General features: G+C 44.6%; 2 protein-coding genes across 2 annotated transcripts; both read left to right on the top strand.

Moving 5' to 3' along the window:
* Nucleotides 1–9,240: 9,240 nt before the first annotated feature.
* Nucleotides 9,241–15,510, top strand: c5h5orf22 (chromosome 5 C5orf22 homolog). The gene is made up of 10 exons (XM_086205012.1): nt 9,241–9,583; nt 10,155–10,300; nt 10,560–10,709; nt 10,805–10,938; nt 11,883–12,220; nt 12,631–12,693; nt 13,316–13,437; nt 13,699–13,765; nt 14,229–14,368; nt 14,446–15,510. Exons 1-10 carry the CDS (start codon nt 9,515–9,517, stop codon nt 14,603–14,605), a joined length of 1,389 nt encoding a protein of 462 aa, XP_086061138.1. The 5' UTR covers nt 9,241–9,514; the 3' UTR covers nt 14,606–15,510.
* A 989-nt stretch (nt 15,511–16,499) lies between these two features.
* LOC147261754 (uncharacterized) lies at nt 16,500–20,937 on the top strand. Its single transcript, XM_086205011.1, has 7 exons — nt 16,500–16,709; nt 18,505–18,649; nt 18,780–18,875; nt 19,051–19,195; nt 19,278–19,423; nt 19,894–20,033; nt 20,147–20,937. The coding sequence occupies exons 1-7, from the start codon at nt 16,610–16,612 to the stop codon at nt 20,293–20,295; spliced, it is 921 nt and encodes a 306-aa protein (XP_086061137.1). The 5' UTR covers nt 16,500–16,609; the 3' UTR covers nt 20,296–20,937.
* The last annotated feature ends 1,336 nt before the right edge of the window (nt 20,938–22,273 follow it).

Genomic DNA, 22,273 nt, shown 5'->3' with positions numbered 1-22,273 from the left:
TGGCATCTGAGAATATTCCCACCTGAAAACACCACTTCTCCGTCATCATCTTCTTCCAGCACTTAAGATCACCTGACCCTCCTTCTGTTCTCCTCACTTATCTCCGACACTTCCTGGACAGCCCTCAGACGAGCGGAGAGACCTTCACACTCACATAAACGCTGCTCGCTCATTCCACCGCTCCATTATGCAGATGCTTGTATGTGCGTTATTACTAGAGATATGGAAATAGGTTGTGCACTCTGCATTTGCATAATCATTCACCCATTTAAGGTCCTGATACAAAGTCTCGGTGAAGTTAATGGTACATGTAATGAGATGACCTGATTCAGACATTCACTGTGCTGCACCGCACAACTGAATCAGCTGAAATACAACCAGACAATTAATCACAAAAAAAAGGATTACAATGATGTTATTTTTCACATGTACTGTGTAGGGCCTTGTTCTGCGTGGTCCAACAGGAATTAGTTACCACGGAGATGGAGATGCAGCAGGCAAAAAAACGCACATTCATGTCAGAGCAGCGAAGTGTGAGTGGTGCAACCTGCAACCCGATCATTTACACAGCAAAAAACAAACAAACAAAAAAACCCACAAAGAACAAGAATCCAGGGATGTTTTTGCCTCAATATTCCAAGATATGATGCAAATATGATGATATTAATGTGAATACTCTCCAACTGTGAGTGTTCAGTGTTTGGTGCATATGCAGCTCCTGTATGAGACCAAGTATCCCAGTTGCTGTAAATAGATATAGAACCCATACATGAAAGACATAAGAGGTACCTCATATCCTAGACTAATATAATATGCTCAATACACACACAGCTCAACAACACACAGGATCTGGAAATGGAAAACAGTCCCGTCTATATCCAGTTTCTGGAGCTTTTCACGCAGGTTTTTATGCTGAAAGCTCATCATATGAAGCCTTGATTAATAATAATAATAATAATAATAATAATAATAATAATAATGAATATAACTGTTAAAAAGGTTACCGTGTGGACTGCTGCTGCAGCTGCTGCTTGATCCATTCACTAGCCTGCCCCGCCTCCTCAGGTAGACTCTATGCATATACAGTACACACTGTATATAAAAGTCAAGAGGTTGACGCTCGCTGCTGTGTGTCATACACACAAGTAATTTGAAAGTTGTACATCAGACCAAAGCAGGGCCCACGTCACAGCCGGCCTAAACTCATGGGATCGTCACTGTTGTTTGCTGGCGCGGCTGCTTCATCCTGCAATTACACAGTAGAGACACAAGGTGGCAGCAGGGATTCTGTTCACCGTGTTGAGTTTCCCCATGAGGCGCGTTGAAGAAAGTTCTGTTTGTGGTCATGAAGGCATTGATTCAACATAAAACATGAATGCTACAAACTCTGTGTGTGTGTGTGTGTGTGTGTGTGTGTGTGTGTGTGTGTGTGTGTGAGAGAGAGAGAGAGAGAGAGAGAGAGAGAAAATTTTTCAACACAAACCACATTGTACAGTTAATAGCACAACATCAGTGCCACATCTGTTAATAAGAAAAATACTCACTCACACATACACACATGCAAACACACACACACACACACACACACACACACACTCCACCAGATGAAGAGTTTGCTGCTGTGCGTTCGCAGGTTCAACAGTGGATGAGCCACATTTGGAAAAGCTGATTGACTGGAATCGTTACAAGACAAAAGGAGGAAGGAAGAGATTAATTTCAAATCTACTCATGTGTATGTTTGGAGGTTATAATCAAAGCAGAGGATAATCCTTTAATCACTGGGAGATATCATTAAACAATTTGTAATTAATTAGAAGGTATCTGATTAAATATTGAGCATTTAAACATGAAGATTAAGGACATGATTTGCCATCTGTGTCTCATTTAAACTCCATCTCTGCTGCTCCAAATGTAATATTTATACTTTTCTCGCAATTTCTTTTGGTCCCTCTCTACCTCCTGCCTGTTGGATTACATCTGATCCTATTTTCATTATTTCACTTTGATCCTGCAGACACGAAGCAGTTATGTGTTACATCACGCCTGACTGACAGGGATCCGGAGCCAAGATATAATGGCGAGCAGAGGGCTCCTCCATGACGGTTCTGTTACATTCTAGACATCTAAAACGAGGCAGTTACTCCATCAACCTGTCGATCTCATAGCAGTTTTCGTTTTGTAAGTGGTGAAGATGCGTCCTGCCCTCTCTGAACACGATGACACCACTATCTTGATTGAATCTTATCGCTCGTGACGTATGAATCGTCACGCGCCACCCACGTGACTCTTTCTGGAAAAAAAAAAAAACATCTTCCTTGTTTAGCAGAGGTGAAGCCAAGATGGAGGAAGATTTAAAGGCCTTGTTGTCTTTGCTTGCAGCAGCTCACTAGCGTGCTTCTAATCTTTAAAAACTGATTTTGAATGCAAATACAGAATCTGTGGGCGAGGGAGACGATGCTGGGACAGGGAAGCTTCTAGTTTTCCTCTGGGCAGCTTTGACCAGTCACGTCTGAGCGGGTGTCCACCTGAACAGCCCGTCCGGAGTGCAGAAGCGATGGAACGCACTGGCTGAAAAGCAAAGTCTGAAAAAAGGCTGTAGTCTGACGCTTTATCAATCAGTGGTTTTAAACTGTTGACTGAGGTTAAAGCGGCTACTCCTGAAACAATCTGCTCGTATTTGTCGTCTTTCAGCGTCCTACAAACAACTCAATCACCCCCCCATCCATGTCTGTCTATCACTCTCTTGCTCCTCCTTCTTTCTGTCTCTCTTTGACCCTGCCTCTTTGTCTGTCACTGTCACTGTCTTTTATCTGTAACCACCCCCATGTTCCTGCTCGTTAGAGAGAGGGTTTGGTCGCCGCTGGTTCGCTGCTTGCTCATGGGGAACCATGGGTTTAAATGAATTGAAAGATTGTGGTTTTGGAGCTGCTCTACTCCTAAAGGGTTAAGAGATCACTTTTGCTGTGACTTGGTGCTTTACAAACTGACTGGATTTGGTCTGCCCCCTCCACCTCGCCTCTGGTGACACTAAATCCCCTTTTTATTTAAAAAACAAAGTGTCTGGGTTTGGGTCCACACCCCACAGCGGAGTGGAGCCCCCGCTCGCAGATGGGGGTCGAGACTAAACTGATCCATCTCAGCCTTGCTCATGGACTGTTTTCCAGTAGCTCAGCAGGGACCTAACATCTACACAGGATCTATCTTGTTGTCATGCAACACAAAAGGAAATTGTGGCCTTGTAATCCATATATTTCATCCCAACACAAGTGGAGCTATCCAGGTCTGAGAGGTAATCTAAAACAAAGCCTTGAAAGTACAATGACTTCCATCTGAGTTCTCCATTAAAGTAATTGATTATTTAATTTCCCAGCATGGAGGGATGCGCCATCTGACAGGTTATTGCGCCAGCAACAAATGAATTTAATCTCCATCTAATGTTTTTCATTTCCTCTGTCTTTTCCTCTTCTGATGAACGACTAACACTTGTTTGTATGGGATCTTTTTCTCCAGAGCCTCGTTCATGGAGGTCTTCATCACAAGAGGGGGACTCAAAAAAAAAAACAAAAAAAAAAACACCAGTGTGACCTGGTTTGGAGAAATTAGTTGTACATTGATTGGTTTCCGCAGTGACTCGCTTCAGTCCGGTCGAGGATAAATCCTTAATCAGTGGACTTTTAAATGAAAGCTGTAAATCTCAGCACTATACTTTGTTCACATATTTTTCAACGGTATTAGCAGCATATATGGATTTGGAGAGAAATTATAACATAACTTCATCTCTCTGAGCAGCCGTTGAAGGAGAAGAGCCGGAATCCCGGACGTCAGGAGCTTGGTTCATCAATAAACTCGTGGCTTTTGGTCACAAACTGAAAACTTTCTCTGAGACATGAGAGGAACCAGAATCTCAGGAGGAAAAAAAAAAAAAAAACCCAACACAGGGAAATGTGATTCATGAAAATGTGCATCAAAATGTAAGACGGAATAGAAGAGAGACCAAGCTTCATTTTCATATTTTCTGGGTTGAACACAAGTGCAATATCAGTTGATATTTTTCTTGCAGAAGGGTATTAGCAATAGTTGAAATACAAAATGAATGCATGAGCAGAGATGCCAGTAAAAAAAAAAAATTTTTTTTTAAAAACTCCTCAAAAAGATACAGGCCAAAGATGAGAATGAGTGGAGGTGAAAAAAACATTTACTGGCATAATAAGATGGAATTTAAAATAAAGGATGTGCAGTTTCAATGGCAAAATACTTAAATACAGAGTTGGAAAAAAGGTTATCTTTGAAAGCTGCTCTTGATAGTTTGGACCATTGTTGTTTAGGAAGAGTGAAGTAGCGTTTTGAATGATGGAAAATTAAAATAAAAAAAAAAAGATTTCCATTGACTAAAGTTTCAAAATCTTTTTTAAAATGAAATGTAAAAACGGCCAAAACTGATAAAAATCTGATAAAATGACATGACTTGCAAAACATTGACAATTACGCATTGAGAGCAAAAACATTCAAAAAATGGGTCCATTCAGGAAAATAAATTAGACATGAAGTGAAATTCTTGACCACTGCTGATGTTTAAAAGGTGGCCAGTGCCGACATGTCATATAGCTTGTTGTTGTTGTTGTTGTTGTTGTTGTTGTTGTTGTTGTTGTTGTTGTTGTTGTTGTTGTTGTTGTTGTTGTTTTGGAGGGAAAGAAAAGAACATCAGCCAAACAGCAAGTGAGGACAGAGACCCCAGTCGTCTGAAAGGAAACAGAAATCTCTGTGAGAAGGGACTGAATGGAAGTGTTTCCTAATAGCGCCATTAGATAAATGTCTCTGAGAGACGGGAGCTGGTGACAGAGAGGCAGCAACCGTCCAACACAGTCTCAGGTAAACTCAATGAGGGGACGCAGCCAGAACCTTGATGAGGATTATTATCCTTGATTATTCCCCATGATCATTAGCAACCTCTATATACAGAACTACGGTAACCATGGCAGCACATTTAGTCTATTTAATGAGTTTGTGTGTGTGTGTGTGTGTGTGTGTGTGTGTGTGTGTGTGTGTGTGTGTGTGTGTGTGTGTTAAGGAGTGGCATTGTTGGAGCAAGAGGTTGAAAGGGACAGTCTGGCAGGCATTACAACTTAATTACAATTAAAATCTCTAAATAAAGAATCTGTGAGTTCCCAGTGGCCCCTCCCAGAGTGAGCAGAGGCGTCTCACTTTGTGTTTCCTTCAGTTGTGTCCTCAGTCCCTTAGATCTGTGACAGCCTGTTGTCTAGCTGGACCGCTGCTCTCTGATCCAGTGGTTTCACACACTCACACATCCAACGCGCTGCTCTGCTGTGACCACGTAGAAAATTGAGTGTGATCAGCCAAGCCTGAACCGGGACAGAAGATGAGATGTGTCCAAAAACGCAGGTCTCCTCCAGGCTGTCTGACACCATCCAAACCAGGATTTCATTGATTCCTGGTATTATCTGTGACGCTCCGCTTGAGTGGCGCATCATCAAGTGAAAAAACGTTAAAAAAAAAAATCCTGACAGATACACATTCACACACGTTCTATCATTTAAAGATACGATACACATTTACCCCATCTTTTCATGTTTCTTGAGGAAGCTGCACACACACACTCACACAAATAACTGCACTATGATGCTGAGCACCCCTGAGCTCCTGTCAGGTCTGTGCGATGTCAAGAGGAGTAATCAGTCAAGGAAAAGTGTAATAATGATATTCAAACTTAAAATATCTTCCAAGTACTGAAATTACTGGCATGAGTTATTTATTCCTTTGGAAGAGCCTGAAAAAATATATTTGTCAGGGTAGAATGTGTGACCTGACTGAGTCTGTATGTGTAAGTCCCTCTAATATTGCTGTTGGGGTCCTGATAAATTGTGATTCCCTGCATATTTCTGCACATTCAGCTGACGACGTCTCGTATTTCTCCGATCGACTCGTGCAGGTTTGGAAGTGACTGTGCTGGTCGTGACAGATGCATTCATACTGTTACGTGTGGGTGGTGAGGGGTGAAGTAGACCCAAATGCAGACTATAGGATGGTGCACAAAAGAGTCTTTATTGCTTAACAGGGAGACTTGAGACGAGGACACTGGAGGCTTGACTTCAGACTGGAGAATGACGTGAGAGCTGGAGACTGACGACTTGACTTGAGACTGGAGACTGACGACTTTCCTGGAGACTGGTGACTTGAGACTCGGAAATGTGGTTAGTGACACCATGAACAAAAGACACGCAACACACGACATCACACGCAACAACGCGACGAAACACGTCAATGGACCAACCGCCAGCAGGGGGAACACAGAGGTTAAACACATGAGGGAAAAAGAGACACAGGTGGTGCAATCACCCAGGAGAGACACGTAAGGTAATCACAGGAGGGAGGTCAGGAAGACAGGACATGACTACAAAATAAAACAGGAAGCACGAGACAGGGATGGTGACACACACATCATCTCCAAACAGAGGCAATACATCTGTTAAAGTTTCAACCCCTTCATGTCTCGTCTGATCCATGGACTCAAGGGTTGACTGCGAGCAGTCTTGAAAGAGTTTTTTTTCTAGGATGAATTGATTTGCTAAATCACAGTTATATTTTTATGCAAACAGATGGTTTGTAAATGTATTTTTGTCAGTTATAGATTCAGGAGATGGATTTATTTACTGAGTTGTGAAGTTGCGAGATTCTCCCAAGCTGATATTAACACGTAAAAGAAGAAAAACACGAGTGTTTTATGCCAACGTGTGTTTTTTTGGTACGTCCCGTCGCTGTGAAAGTTTTAGGCAAAACCATCATGAAGGCTGGTGGCCTCTTTCAAATCGATCGAACCTTTGGTCTGTTTGTGAAAATAAGAAGAAGAAAAAAAACTAAGCAATAATTTTATTCGAGCAAATATGTAATCACACAAATTGCATCATATTTGAGACGAATGACACTCACAAGCCCAGATCCATTTTTTTTTTGTCTTCAAAAGACAACATTGTCCTGGTTTTTCTCTCAGGACAGAGGACACAGTATACACAAGTGAGTTCGCCAAGTACTGCATTGAAATCAGTCCCTTTGAACTCTGACGCCTGATGTTATTTGGTGAAGGGGGGGGGGGACGATTCAGGAATTTCCAAATCAATGTTCTTCCATTCAATTTCAATCGAATGCAATCAGCAAAGGCAAGCATATCCTTCCTTTCATCCCTTTGATAGGGGGGGGAAACAATTTACACTTTTTCATTTCTGAGGCAGTGTGAAATGAAAGCAGTATAAAGGAGAGTCAGTAGAAAGGGCAAAAGACAGAGAAAGATGGGAAACAGTGGGGGAGATAGTGAATAGATGAGAAGTACAGAGCAAATTTCATTAAAGCGATCCATCATAAACGTGCCTGGCGCACACACACATGGAATTACATAAATCAAAGAGCCACTCTGTAGCTTCTAGAAGCGGATTACTACGTCAATTTTCTGGTAAAGCGCAATTAAATTTAGTCCGCAAGCTACCAAACCAAACAGATTTGTTTTTTTTGGTTTTTTTTAGGTCCAAACCCGGTGTGGTGCAGCCTGCTGGACACCACCGTTGGCTGCTGTCCAGGCACAAGCTGGCGTTATCATACGTAGCTCACTCCCAGCCTCCCCATCTTCTCTCTGCAGCACAGGAGCTTGACTGCTGTTGCCCTAGAAGTATTGAAGAGCTGCGACCAGTGACAACATGTAACAGTCTCTACATTCTAAACCTGGCTGCATTCACGTGGGTGCAGTGTGGGGGATTAAGTGGGACATTTAGCAGAAACGGAAGATAATCGCTGACTAATAATCACATTATAGGTATGGAATCATCTGAAAATTGAATGATTGGCTTGAACCCTCAGTTCTAAGGGTCATTGCCCTTAGAAAAAGGGACATTCACTTTCAAACCTTTATTTATCTATTTATTTGTTGTTTTGGCTCATTCTGCCTTTGTTTTATTAAATCTGGGCTCCATAATTATTATGATTCACATCTTTTGTGGCCTGATTTATGCTAGTTGTCAGGTACAGTTACAAAGTGTGGCGTCCTGCATACTTTGGATGTTAATGTAGTTAAATGCATTCAGATTTTCTTATATTTATCTGTGTGACGGGTCGGCACATACATGCATAATTGAACTCAGTCACTTTGGAGCCCAGCTAATAGCGCGAGCATCACCTCTACCCCGACCGTATGTAGTACTTTTTGCGTTCTCAATCATTTCTAGTCGTCGCCATCACTCTGGTTCTTTGAGCTGAAGCACATTTACTTTGTGCTTTGGTCTTCTTCTGTCTTCTGGCTCGTGTGCAGCTGTGGGTTTCCTCTTCCTTCCTTCCTCACTCCAGCGTGTTGCTCCCTCCACTCATCCTGCTGTCATCTCAGAGAGGATGTCCTCCAAAGTGAGTGATCAAAGCCTGCCCTTGCTCTCACCAAGATGAGGGAGCGGGGATATACAGCAGACCCTCTCACGCACATACTGGATAAATACCATCACATAGGAAGCAGGTGGCTCAATGTGTGTTTTTATTGGAAAAAAAAAATTTGGGTTGACTTTACATGCCTTTCCCTTAGTTCCCTGAACGATTATGGAATGAAAGGTGAATATATTACATCCGTGAAACTCATTCCAGCACCAGAAAGGGGAAAAAAAGGGGACACCTGCAATACCTTTAAATCCTCTAAACACAGATGAGAAATTTTTTTTGCATCAAAATCTGGATTGGGTTTCATTTGTTCGGTTGAATGATTTTCACGTTTGCCATATTTACTTTTTGTGTAACCCTTACTCTTGTTTTGTTTGGGCATTTGGTGTCACTGTGGCAGCCCGAGGTTACATGGAGGCAGGCAGAGGACCAGCATGCACCTGGGTGGACCTGCTTTTTACTATGATGATAAAAGGTCAATTATATGAAACATGTATCATTGATTTGTAAACTTTACAGCATAATCTCTTGTTCCACAATCTGGACCGATTAGTATCAGTAAAGCACTTTTAAGCTGCTGTCCCAACTGTAAATAAACACTGCATTGTTCATGAAGTGGAATAAATATGCATCTAAAAGAAGGACGAGTAAATGGAAAGATTAGGGGCCAGAGTTTGATCTTTTCGCACTGTATTAAATAACGAGGACGATACGAACACGTAAGATCCCGCTGTAGGGGTTGAGAGGCTCCAGGAGATGGCGCTAATACATTATCAATGATACCAGCTACAGTAAAACTCCACAGAAGAAGAAGAAGAAGAAGAAGAAGAAGAAGAAGAAGAAGAAGAAGCAGCACCAAAACAACGCTCGAAGGGGTGTAATTACCAGTGTGTTTCACCAGTGTTAACCGGGTGTGTGGCTCCAGTGCGTTCTGCTGGGTCTTATTATTATTACCGTTTCCAACACTAAACCCGCATTAACGAGCCTGGTGAGTTTCTGTCATACAGAAAACGAGATGAATTAACCTGCAGCCGAATGTAAGCTTTGTTCGCACGGTTGGAGGACGCTAAAGCTAACGGTACCGTCCACCATGAGCTCTGCTCCGCTGAAGAGGCTCTACAAGGACCTGCCGGTGTGGATAGTCGAAGACCACCACGATGTAAGTCTGCTGGTATTTCTCTTTGGCGGAGAGCTGCATGAATGGATGTTAGCTAGCTGGAGAGAAAGCTGATCCCTACACGCCTTAAGAGAGTCTCTCAAAGACAGTAAAATGTTAATGTAACTCCACATTGTTAACCACCAGTAACAAATGCAGCAGGCTCGTTTAATAGCTGATGTGTTTAATTTGACACTTGTCAACCACGTGGGTCATAAATGGTACCGGACCACGCCCCCCTCGCCTGACCGACGTCTAGTACTGTGCTGCTACATAACTTAGCTGTTAGCCTCAGTGTGCTCACAATAAAATCAACAACCTGCCACACAGCCCAACAGCATGAGACATAAGAACAGTTAAACGTGCAGAGAATCCATGTCTGAGGCGTGAAGAATGCAACAGGGGGATTTTACTTGAAAGGCATAATACTTTTTTTGGTGCTATGGCAAAGCATGAAATCAGAAGTGCAAACTATGTAGTTCCTCTAAGTTTCCTGGTTACTGGGGAAAGTTCTTGTGGTTGCTTTATTAAAGTGCCCGATGGCTTACAAGGTCAGTGTTCCTGTCTCCACCAGGTGGTGTGTCATATATATCGGGCCATTGCATCAAGACACCTCCCCCAGAGGGACATAAAGATGGTTCATTTTGACTCCCATCCAGACCTGCTCATCCCTGTCAACATGTCTGCTGATACAGTTTTTGACAAGGACAAGCTGTTCAGGTATTCTGTCCAGTAGACAATGTGACTTTCTCTTTCAGGAGCAGGGTGCAGTTGGTATTCATGCTGAGGATCGAGTGAGTTCAGCACTGATAGCTGATTGCACCGTTGGCATGTTTTAAAAACTGGCATATGTGTTCTTATATTGATAAGAGTGTGTGTGTATTTGTGTGTGTGTTTCCTCAATTTATGGAGCTAATGTGTTTCAACAGCAGCGTAGATGAGACGGCCACAACAGTCACTGCGTCTGTCTCTTTTCCAGTGAGCTGAGTATTGAGAACTGGATCATGCCCATGGTGTACGCGGGCCATGTGTCGTGTGTGGCCTGGCTTCATCCATACTGGGCTCAGCAAATCACGGAGGGGGAGCACCAAATGACTGTCGGCAGAGACTCATCCACCACCACCATCAGGTGGGACATATTGTACATTAGCACAGAGTGGAAGGACGGAGTGTAGAACAACATTTTTGGTTTCTCATGAACTCCTCTTCCTCTCCGTCTGACAGGGTGACCAGTAAAGACCACTACTTCCTCAGTGATGGTCTGTATGTTCCTGAGGAGCAGCTGGAGAACTCTCAACCGCTCCGGCTGAATGTGGTCAAAGTCAATCCAGTTCCATCAAGTCACCAGTCATGTACAGGTATGAACTTGGACTGTTAATAGAAGGCAGGAGGACAGCAGAAGGACCTCTTGTCTCATCAGCTATGGACAAACTAAATTAAAACGAACTAAACTCAAAAACTGAGCTTGACTTTGAGCATACAAAACATGTGGTATCATCACAAAATGAGTGGATGTCACCCCTTTTTTGTTAACATTTCTTCATGTTAGTTTACTTACATATACACCCTCAAATATGGTCAATAGTTTGGAACCCTAAAAAACTTTTTTATTGTTTGTTATCAGGACTGAATGAACGATTGGGTCCCTCTGTGGGATCCATTAATTCCTGATCGTGGCCTCCTCAAAGAGCATTATACGCTTATTCCATGGTCACTTGCCAGAGGAAAAAATTTAAGATCATTGATTTGTATTTTCATGTGTTTTGTAATCACAGTCCTGCACAAGCCATAACTCCGTCTCTATGGGAACACCTGGGAAATTTATTCTCACTCCCCAATGTACTTAAGCAGTGAAAGAGTTCTTCATTACTCTCGTAAATAGGATGGATCGATACGACACAGCAGCGGGAGATAAATCTGAATCGCTCAGCTTGTAGAGCCGTGGCTCAGCGACTAGCGGGAAAGCTAACTTTAAGCTAGCAAAATTCAAAGTTAATAACAACTACTTAGTTGTTGTGTTCATTTATTAGTCATTCATTTATATGCAGCAGGCAGTCAGAACCATGTGTTAACCCAGACTGTGGTATAAATAACATTCTTCTCAAGCAACATCAGACTCTTATCAGTGAAAAGCTATTCATCCATCTTGTATCTCATTGCAATATATATTACTACGTCTATATTCCCTCCATCCCCGCAACACTCATGCATAGTTTACCACCTGATTTATACAGTTCTTTCGACCCAGTGTCAAAGTGACAATCCTGTTCATTTACTTTAAGTGAATCTAATTGAATTTCAGAAAAGACGACGGCTGAGCACACAGACAGATGGTCAGCGAAGAGGCCCAGAAAAGAGTGTTCAGATGGCGGGGAGGCCAGCTGCTCCCAGGCCTTCTTGAGGACTGCCTACAGTCTGCAACCAGCAGAGGGCAGCCACACCCACAAGATAGCCCAAGATGAAGCTCGGAACGACAGTCAGACAAGGCCAGTGGGGATTGGTGATGAAGATGAGGAAGGATCCACCAACTATGTGGTGAAGAGGACGTGTGGCCTTCTCAGCGAGTCAGAGCCCTACATCCTGGACATCGACTTGGACTTCTTCTCGTGTAAGAATCCGTTCAAGGAGCTGTACACTCAGGTACATCTCTCGCTGCCTCATCTCTTCTTCTCATTTGACACTCATAAACCTGAGGCCTACCTGAATATCAGTCGACCCCCTCCACACCTGCCCTATCTTAGTAGGAGCCTGCCTGAACCTTGCTAATCACTCGCACGGGACACTTCAGAACAAACAAGTGCTTCTTGCATAAGAGCCGATGTGTGAATGAATAACAGAGCTGACCATGACGGACCTGCAAACCAGCTGTACCTCCCTTATGTTTCTAGTGCTTAGTTTTAATGTGAGCACATGTGAACTATCCTTATGTTTAGTTTGACATGGAAACTGTTTCACACGCTGTTCATGGAAGATCCTGAAGAACAGAAATGTCTCATCTCTGTCACTCACATCATAACATGGTTAAAGGTTTTCTTGTTGTCTCTGTCCAGGTAGAATACGCCATCCTGCAGGACCTCTACAGCTTCAGAGGACCCCGTCCAGATGCCAGTGAGGTCTGTCTTGTCAATTGTTTGTTGTGTGTTGTTCCCACCCCCTTCACGTGTGTGACGGACAGAATCCTGACTCGCAAAACATGATAAATGGGCCTGACAGGAAGGTTCTGCGGCGGCTGACTAAACCTGCCTAGAACATCGTTGGTACCCACCTACTGAGCATCAGTGACATCATCAGTGAGGTGCCTGTGCTGAGCTGAGCCCTAATGATACTAACAGAAACCATCCTCGCTAGACAGCCACGTTCCAGTGGGATAATAAGGTTCCTGACCATTCAGGGGTTTGAAGGTGAGGAGAAGGATTTGATAGGGAGGTAGTGCAGGGAAGCTGATACGAGCGATATACAATCAGTTTTCCTCGTTGCTGTCAGCACAGCACAGCGCAGCGTCTATGGAGACTAGCTGCAGTAGCCTGATAAGGAGTTTATGAGTGTTTCCTAATAATAGGAATGAGGAGGAGAGGAAGAGCTGAAGGAAGTGTCCCAACATGGCTGAGCAAATGTGCCGCTATCTGCCATCTCATGACCTTTTATATATAAAATATATTAATATATGAATGTGGAGAACAGACTCTAAATTCACTTCTACTAATTTCTGTCGACTCCATGTCTGTGTGTGCCTAGGAGGAGCTTGATGAGTGTGTGGACCATCGTATCCATCAGTTGGAGGACCTGGAAGCAGCATTCGCAGACCTGCTAGAGGACGATGGCGACGAGACTGTTGGACGCTGGGCCAGCAGACCCGGGTGAGACTTGTTCGACTACCAAAACCTGTTTTTATTTCTAATTCTAATTCAAGTTAACTGATTCTACACATCAAACTCAGATCAGTCGTCACTGACAACGATTCTTACAATGTGTCATCGTTGTGTTTATTCCATGACGTCATGCGACCCCCCCCCCCACACACACACACACACACAAACAAACCCTCATAAGCTGGAATGTGATTGTAACACTGTCAGTCTACAGAGTTTTGTCTCACGGTCTCTCTCATGTGTCCTCAGCATGGCTTCATTAGCTCAACTGGTTTCCAGCCTGAAATCCAGAAACCCCTGCCCGGACTACGAGATGGTAAGAAGAGATGCATGTTCCTCTAGCAGCTGGAATTATGTAATTGTGTTCCAGTCATTACACAGAACCATGATGGGCATATGTAGAATACAGTCTAACCTATGATGCTTGCCTGGTCAACTCACTCTGGAAAACATCCAGCAGTTAAACTGTCCAGTGAAATCAGGCATCCTGTGCTCCATCATGTCTAGGAGCGTGACATCACTACGTCATGTCCAGCTGACCTCTTCATCATGGGTTATATTGATGTGTGTTTTCGTGAATGATTTAAAGATTTGACGGATTTAAAGATTTGACGGGATGCTCCAATCACTGCAAGCGTTGCCATCTGCATCCTGGCAGCAAAATATCACCTAGGAGCAAAACTAAACGTGGTGGGGATGAACTTGATAAAAGGGAAGAAACTTAAGTCACAGGTGTGTGTCCGTCTCACCTCCCGGGTCTCAACCCTCCTCCCCCTCAGGTCCACCAGGCAGGCCTGACCTGTGACTCGGTTGAGCTGCCTCACCACATCAGTCCCGACGAGGAGATCGACCGACTCGTATCAGCTGTTCACCTGCTTCTGATGCGGCTGCCCAAACCTACACTGGTGACCATGTCCAGGTGAGCAGCTGCACACAAACGCATGTATGAGTTCACCCGGTGGTGATTAGTCATGTCTGCTCATGTGTGTGTTTCAGGTCCAGTCTGGATGAGTACTGTCCAGCAGAGCAGGTGGACTCGGTCCAGAGCAGAGTCCTGGCTGTACTCGAGAGTCAGTACGGACCTCTGGACATACACAAGGACTATGACAACCCCAGCACCGAGGCTCAGGACTGCTTCCACCCTCAGGCCTCTTGACACACACTCTCACGCGCGCATATTGACCTTCATCCCGACTACTGAGACGCATGTAACATAGCAGCACCCAGGTGAACGTGTGAGTGCAGTGATTTGATGAGGCTGCTTCTGTTCTACCTACGAGTCCTGTGTGTGTGTCCCACAGATCCTCTCCTCTTGTGCTGGGTGGGCCACCGCCCCTCCACCAGTACTCACTCGCGTACCAGTGTGTATTAAAGAATCCCAACAACTGCAGGCTTTGCTCCTATTTGACCCAAGTTAGCTAAAGACAACAGTAGCCAGCTGTTGGAGGACATTACTGAGCATCCAACTGGTTGTGGTGGAATCTCGATAGATGTAGTAATCCGTTTTATCACATATGGTCTGTTCAGTATCAGTGTTGTGTTGTAGAATCAACCTCTCAGCCGCAGATGTTTTACAGATGTTGTGACTCCAGAATGCTCTGGTATTCCTTAGAATCCCTCCCTCACGCCTCCCCACAGATGGCGAGGTCTTTTCATGAAACACTGCTGCCTTTTTTGCTCATTTGAGGCAACAAACGAGTCCTATTTTTTTATGTCATCGGTCCACAGCGCTGGTGTGTGACCAGCAGCGGGCCTGTTGAGGGCTGTAGTTGTCCAATTAGTGTGTCAATAAACTCCTGCCCCCCTCCCAAACTCTGATGGGTGTTGCTTTCAGAAAGAGAATGTGCTCAGGAATGAGCTGGAAAACATTCAAGAGACGAGAACAGCAGGAAGAGCACATCAGGTCACGTCAGGAATTTTGGAAGAGGGAGGAGACAAACTGACGGGGCTGATCTGGAATGGTAAGTGGTTGACCACCGAAGCAGTATCAGCTGGGAGCTGGTGGTCCCTGGAGACATCAGCAAACTGATTCCAGATAGATGTCACTATTATTCGACAGTCCAGTCTAGTAAGAGCTGGTCTTGATGAGGTGTTGCTTGACGGCAAAGCTAATCAAAAACCTGTCTCTCTATTTGAGTATGCAGCATATCCATCGATCGAAGCAAGAAATGTCTGACTCAATGATCCAGCAACCATTCAGGTTGCTTTGTTGTTTCTATGTTCCACATGAAAACGAAATTGTGTCCCACATATCTACCAACAAGTAATTCAGAGCAAAAAAGACTCCTAATGGACGCAATTTAGTAACAAGCTGAAAGACGCAAAAAGCTAAAGTTGTGCATAATACAAAAACCAAAGTTGTAATTTTGTTCTGGGGTCTGGGGCTCTTAGGTGAATAACGATGACATAAAACGTTTAGTGTCGTGGTTATGACGTCACAAATCATTGCCCCGCCCTTCAATCAACGACATTCTTAAGTGTACCATTATTCCTTTCAATCTGTAATAATTGCGACCGATTGTGATAGTTGTATCAGGCCTTGAGTTGTGCAATGGCATTTCGCCCTGGGCTCGATCCCTTGGTGACAATGAAGCCAACTTATACTTGTACATTACCTGTTTGCAATAAATAAGAACACATAAATCTAAATGAAGACGAGTAATGCGTGACGATAAGTTTGTTTTGTTTTTCTCCAAACTATTGATAATAGGGAGTGACTTATTTTTTTAGTTAGTGGGTTAAATGGTGAGCGTGTGACGTCAGTGAGGTAAATAACTCGTTATCTCACGATAGCGGCACATTCACAAGGTCCTCATCTGCTACCGTGAGACCGACTCAAACTGTACAAAGAAGATATTTGAATACTATAGAATAACAACAAGAAAACGCACAGAAATTACGGGTCGTGCCTACCTGCCCGGTGTTCTTATAGTATGGCTCCACGCGCGCTCGTGGGAACCGGGTTGGCACGGGGGGGGGGGGGGGGGGGCACGCGCTTCCAAAATTAAAGAAGTCATCGGCGGAGGGCGTTTCCCTGCCGCACGTGGAGGCGTCATCTCGTCAACGTGCGCTCGCGATTGTCCGACAGTCCCCGGTGGGTTCGGCTCGGCTCCGCTGCCAGTAGCGACTGTCAAACCAGCTAACGGACACGTTCGCCAACATGAAGGACAAGAGTCTGCTCCGGATCTTTGTGATTCTCTTGTGCGCGCTGGTTTTTATCGCCGTCCTAGTGATTAACGGTCTGGCTGGAGCGGGCAGAGGTGAGTTCAGACAAGTTCTGCAGTTAAAACTCCCGAAGTTGACGAAGTTTAACTCTCACTTCGTTCTCTTTCTGTCTCCTCTGACTGGATTTCATTCTGTTTAAAATCGTGATACGGCGGATCGTTTTCTCCGTCCGCGCTGGTTATGAAACGGACTATTTAATGGGAGAAAAAAAAAAACTATGACTGGTCTTCATTGTTGAACCGGTTTACTCGCTTAATTGCATAACTAGCAGTAGCAGGATTTCTCTTACCTAACATACTAGACAAAGGGCCCGTACCGATGAAAGTAGAAGACACCCGTTCGTTGTCCAGCTACATTTTTCCTCTCTCTGAATGACGTCACAGCCCTGCTGGTTCTGTGGTCCGTGTTCAGTTACAAGTTCTTTTTTTTTGGTGACACTTTTCGGTTTTGTCTCCCTGAACGCTACGGTAGCGGGCTTCACTCCGCGAGTCGTTCTACAAGAACGAGACAGAAACATCTGTTAATGTTCTAGGAAGCAAAAATGAGAAGCATCTGCAGCCATCAGTGGTTTGTCAGGGTGTGGCGACATCCAGTCCAAGTCCAGAGCTCTGGTCTAAGTTGTTCAAGGAAGCCTGGAGTGTTTTGATACTCTTTTCCCCTCTTGTTGACACTGAAGACCCCTCCCCCATCTAACTGGAGAGTTGAGAGGAGAACTACCCAAACTATCTTCTGCTGTTTATGTTCCATTGCTAGATTTACATCAGTTACTGTCCCTCCATATTCCAGATTCCATGGTTGGTGTGTGTTCTTGCCCAGAATTACAAGTTTCCATAGTTTTTGTTAAGCGCGACTATTTATCTTTCTGAATTTCTAATCCAAACTTCACAACACTTCCATCCATACACAGGGATCAGTGTTTGCATTAGTGGGGGAAGGGGGGGTGATGCTGCAGCGTTGATCCCCCACCACCCACGTCAGCCCAGTAACCAGGACTGCACCCCCCCATGAGTCAGCTAACACACCCTTGACCATAGTAGCAACCGCCCTGAGTAACTCCTCTTCACGTCTTGGAGAGTTTTCATGTTCGTCTGTGTGTCTTCCACATGATGGCGTCACCGTTGAACGGCGCTGCTTTAAGACTCAGGAGTGCAAAAGCAGGGGGCCACCAGAGGACCCCCCCAGCTGGGACCTCAGCAGACCTTCCACACGTTAGCACCTCTGGGTGGGGTTCCTCTGCCCCGGCCTCATGAATCGGACGTCTCGTGACACTTGGGGAGAATTCTGGTTTAAAAATTTTCTCAAACTTTATGAACAGGAAAAATGTGAGGGTCAAAGGTCACTGTCGCTGGGGGAAAAAAACATGTTTTCAACTGCTCACTGTGACAGAAGTATCACAGAAATGTCAATTTATTGAGTAATGATATTACTAATTCATATTTTACATTGAAAAGTTTGCAGAAATTAAAGTCATGCACAAGTTGCCTTTTTAAAACGCTTACTCAATATAATTTCATAACAAATTGCAAAAAATGAAAGGGGGCTCTGCACATCCTCCTGTGTAATCTGTGAACTGGGCAAACTGGGACTGGACTGGTTAAGGCGGTGGTTCCAGCCAGACAATGACCAGCCTGGAAGCTTTTCCTGTTTCAGAATAACAATGCGCCATCCTCCTACTGGTGAAGTTGCTCCCAGTGTGGCATGGAGGAACTGGCCACAGCTCCGCCCAGCTCCTGTGGAAAGAGCTGGAATGCTGACAGGGAGCCAGACCTCGCTACCCATCACCGGTTTAGGATCTTACTCATGCTCTTGAATGTGTGTGTTGTCTTCCAGGTCCTTTCCTCTCCAACACAGGTAATGTGTCGGCCCGCTATGAGACTGACATCACACCGGCAGGCTGGACCTTTTCCATCTGGGCCGTCATCTACATCTGGCTCTCTCTCCTGGTTCTATACATCACCTTCTATGTGTTCAGAGGGTAAACAAACAAAGATCCTGAATATTTCCTCTTGCAGTCAGACCTGGCAGCTGAAAGCATGATCCTCTCTCTCTCTCTCTCTCTCTCGCTCTCTCTCGCTCTCTCTCTCTCTCTCTCTCTCTCTCAATAGATCCTGGGCTCAGTGTCTGCTGCCCTACGGCTTCTATTTTTGCTGGCTGGCCAACTTGGTGATGAACATGATATGGCTGCTGCTGTGGGATCGAGAGTATGTCGAAACATACAAACAACACTGAAACACAGGCTCATGAGTGCATTCATGAAGGAGCGTGTCCACACTGTCACACCCTCAGACAACCCGTATATGAAGCCATCCTGCTGTGAGAATGTCCACTGGTAATAACGCGGTTGCGTCGCTCTCTCTCTCTCTTGTCCCCCGGCAGGATGATGCTGGCAGCGGCGGTTGTGTTAGTCATGATCGTGATCACCAACATCAGCACTTTGTTCTTCTGCTGCTTCGCCACATATCACTACGGATTCTGGCTGCAGACCTACTACCCTAAAGACCTGTTCTGTCTGAGATGGCTGGTGGGTAAGCTGCAGTGTGTGTGCACGCTACAAAGATTTCAGCCTGGGCCGGTCTCAACAATACCAGTGATCCCATCTGCAGGTCCAGAACGGTCTGGCTCTCTACACCACATGGACCGCCATCGCCTCTCTGATCAACTTCTGTCTGGTTCTCCACCTGTGGGGGGTGGAGAGGAGCATAGCAGCAACAGCCTGCCTCTGCATCCTGTTTGCTGAGTTGGTGGGATGGTAGGTTTTGATGGAGCACCGCCTCCATGTGTGACAGAGGTTGGCATGTTCCTAGATGAAGACGTACGTGTGTGTGTGTTTGTGTGTGTGTGTGTGTGTGTGTGTTGACATGATTGCTTTGTTTTGATGTAGTGCCCAGTCGTCATGGGAGCCTGGATTCATTAGCAAGCGTGTTTGAGGAAGTGAGCGTGCCCAGTATGACTCAAACTGAGTCTTTACTTCTACAAACAGATTCCATTGCTCAGCTTGATCAAAAGTCAACGGTTGCATCACCTCGCTGTTCTCGCCGCACCATGTGACATTGGCGCTCAAGTGGAGATCATTTGGGTGATGTCACCAAATGTTTCCGAGCTCAGCCAGACAGCTATAGTGTCCAACTGCTAACCTGCTACATGTCTGTTAGCACCAGGGGGCGGGGTCATACCCATCACTGGAAATGCCAGGTAACAGGTGCTGGTGTCTGTGTGCAGGTTTATCCTGGAGCAATGGGCCCTGGACCGCTATGTGCGTAACATCCTAACGGTCTACCCTGTAGTGATCGTGGCTCTGCTTGGAAACGTTCTGAAACATTTTAACCCCGATGACCCCCGGCCCAACACCATCTTCATGGGTGAGTTGAATATCAAACACTGACATCACCAGAGTTAGAATGTGTAACGATGACATCATTAACCGCCTGCCAGGGATGATTGTTGTTGTGACCTGTTGTTTTTGTCCCGTCAGTCATCCTGCTGGTGCTCGCTTGTGTCCTGCTGGTGGTCCGACTCTGTTACGTCATCTGGAGAAACAAGTGGCGACCCCTCTACTCTCCAAGCTCCGGACAGCAGCTGAGGTCCCCCCTGGATGGTAGCAGATTCTACTTCCTCTCCTAAACCATGGCAAACATGGTGCTTTGTCTTGACCCCTGGACACGAAGATCCCGTTCACACCTGCATCAACTGGCCACCTGTGGCTGGATCTGCTGTCTACATGCCCATAAACCCACCGCTTCTGTTTACAGAGAGTGGTTGTGTTTCTGGGTGTGTCCAAGTCAAACTACGTCCCCTTAAATGCCCAGAATATCTCACACAAAAATATAGAATGCAGGTCTGAACACGCAAGCAGGTCCCTGTCATCTGTAGTTTACACTCACCATGGTGCTCAACTACTAACTCATCTGCCTTAACAAGTGCATTTCCCTCAATGGGCTGAAGAGGGAGTGTTTACAGAGTGTGCTGGGAGGACCAGAGACCTCCCAGCACACTCACCCATTATTTCAGATAAGGTGAAGCCACTACTATAACACATGTAAAGCACTAAGTCGTTTGAAAAACATTTACAAATTTGAAGCACTTTTTATTGTTGCATTTTTTTTATTTTGTACGTATCACAAGTCAATACATGATCAGTATATTGCAATACAGCAGCAGCACTCTGAGCTTTGATTCATTTTAGTTGATCAATAAAATCAAGATTCTTCTACAAACACTCGTGTAGGTTTGTGAACTGTTGGAAGCCAGTTAATCATCTGAGGACTTGTTTAACACGACTGGACCGAGTGCATGCAGCATCGTGTCACGCTGCTGAGCCTTGATTGCTGATAAACCCCCACGCAATGCGAAGGAGTATTTTTTTTTAATTTAATTTGATGTTGAATGTAATTTGATTAACACAAGTCAAACTGTACTGGATCTCTTCCTCCAGAGTCTCCTCAGCTGTGCGGGTTCTAATGCAGGTCTCGTGGATCCAAGAGCTGACCTGTAGTCCTCACGCAGCACTCTCGTGGTTTATTAGAAGAAACAAGTAAATAGGGAACGACATGAGTATGGAATTGCTGCCACAGTTGCGTGATGACAACACAATGAGAAAAAAGTTTTAAAAAAACGCGTTGCGTGATCTTGCCCATGTCAGTTTCACTCCCACCCTGACCAGTGTGGTTCTATTGGTTCTGTTTGGACAGTACACAACACGTTCTCTTCCATTGAGGTTGAGGAGAGTAGTAACATAGATTCACCTGCCTTCTCCTGGAACAATGGCCGCTGTGGAATAGAGCCAGGAGGCAAACAGGTCAGGCCGGAGCGTTACTGGGAGGAGTTAAAGGAGCGGCCCTACCTCAATGAAGACAGTTGGACGTGAACCAGTAATATTTAAGTTCCTACACTGCTGGTCATTCACTGTAAAAGTTAAGGAAAGAATGAAGACAAAGGCTGCCCCCTGGTGGAGAGGAAGGGGGCCACAAAGGAAAATTTCATTTACTCAATTCAAAATAAGTAGCATCAGAGGTGACGATGGTGAGAGCCCATACACCATTTTCACAAAGTTTAGTCTGCAGATCATCACACACCAGGAGACAAACGGATCAGTGACTCATGTTCTTATTACAGTTTGGTTGACCAAACGAAGTCGCTCCATTTACCTGAAAAATATATTGATACACCTCTCAGTTACATTGGATGAGTGGATGTCATTCGGTCCAGTATTCAGCAACAAATTGTTGATCCAGACACGAGGACTTTTCTGAAGGAATATTCACCGGTAAACACTTTGTCAAATTATATTGTAGGTTCTAAAGTCAATAAATACAATACATTTAATTATTTATGTTATTTATTATAAATTTAATTACACAATTCACAGGAATAGAAGACATCTGCAAAGATATTTGCTTATCACCAGATAATGGCCTTCAAAAGCAACTACAAATGTGGCTTTGCTGTGCTTCTGTTTGTCAGAGGTCTTACTGCAGCACAAATAGTCCATTGAGGTTAAAATCTTATATAAAAACAATACATTCTGCCACTTTATGGGAAAACTAATGTCATCATAACTGATTGCTACAGATAAATGTAAAAAATAAAAAAGATTGTTCAC

Source organism: Aulostomus chinensis, chromosome 5 (assembly GCF_037954235.1).
Source record: "Aulostomus chinensis isolate RoL2024-O1b breed Wild chromosome 5, RoL_Achi_v1.0, whole genome shotgun sequence".
In the NCBI taxonomy this organism is placed as follows: domain Eukaryota; kingdom Metazoa; phylum Chordata; class Actinopteri; order Syngnathiformes; family Aulostomidae; genus Aulostomus; species Aulostomus chinensis.
This window is presented reverse-complemented; position numbering and strand designations above follow the sequence as displayed.

Coding starts and splice junctions, on each gene's coding strand:
- c5h5orf22 (XM_086205012.1), top strand. CDS start 9,515: ATGAGCTCTGCTCCGCTGAAGAGGCTCTACAAGGACCTGCCGGTGTGG. Junction 10,301..10,559: donor GACAAGGACAAGCTGTTCAG/GTATTCTGTCCA, acceptor TCTCTTTTCCAG/TGAGCTGAGTATTGAGAACT. Junction 13,438..13,698: donor CGCTGGGCCAGCAGACCCGG/GTGAGACTTGTT, acceptor ATGTGTCCTCAG/CATGGCTTCATTAGCTCAAC.
- LOC147261754 (XM_086205011.1), top strand. CDS start 16,610: ATGAAGGACAAGAGTCTGCTCCGGATCTTTGTGATTCTCTTGTGCGCG. Junction 18,876..19,050: donor CTGCTGCTGTGGGATCGAGA/GTATGTCGAAAC, acceptor GTCCCCCGGCAG/GATGATGCTGGCAGCGGCGG. Junction 20,034..20,146: donor GCCCAACACCATCTTCATGG/GTGAGTTGAATA, acceptor TTGTCCCGTCAG/TCATCCTGCTGGTGCTCGCT.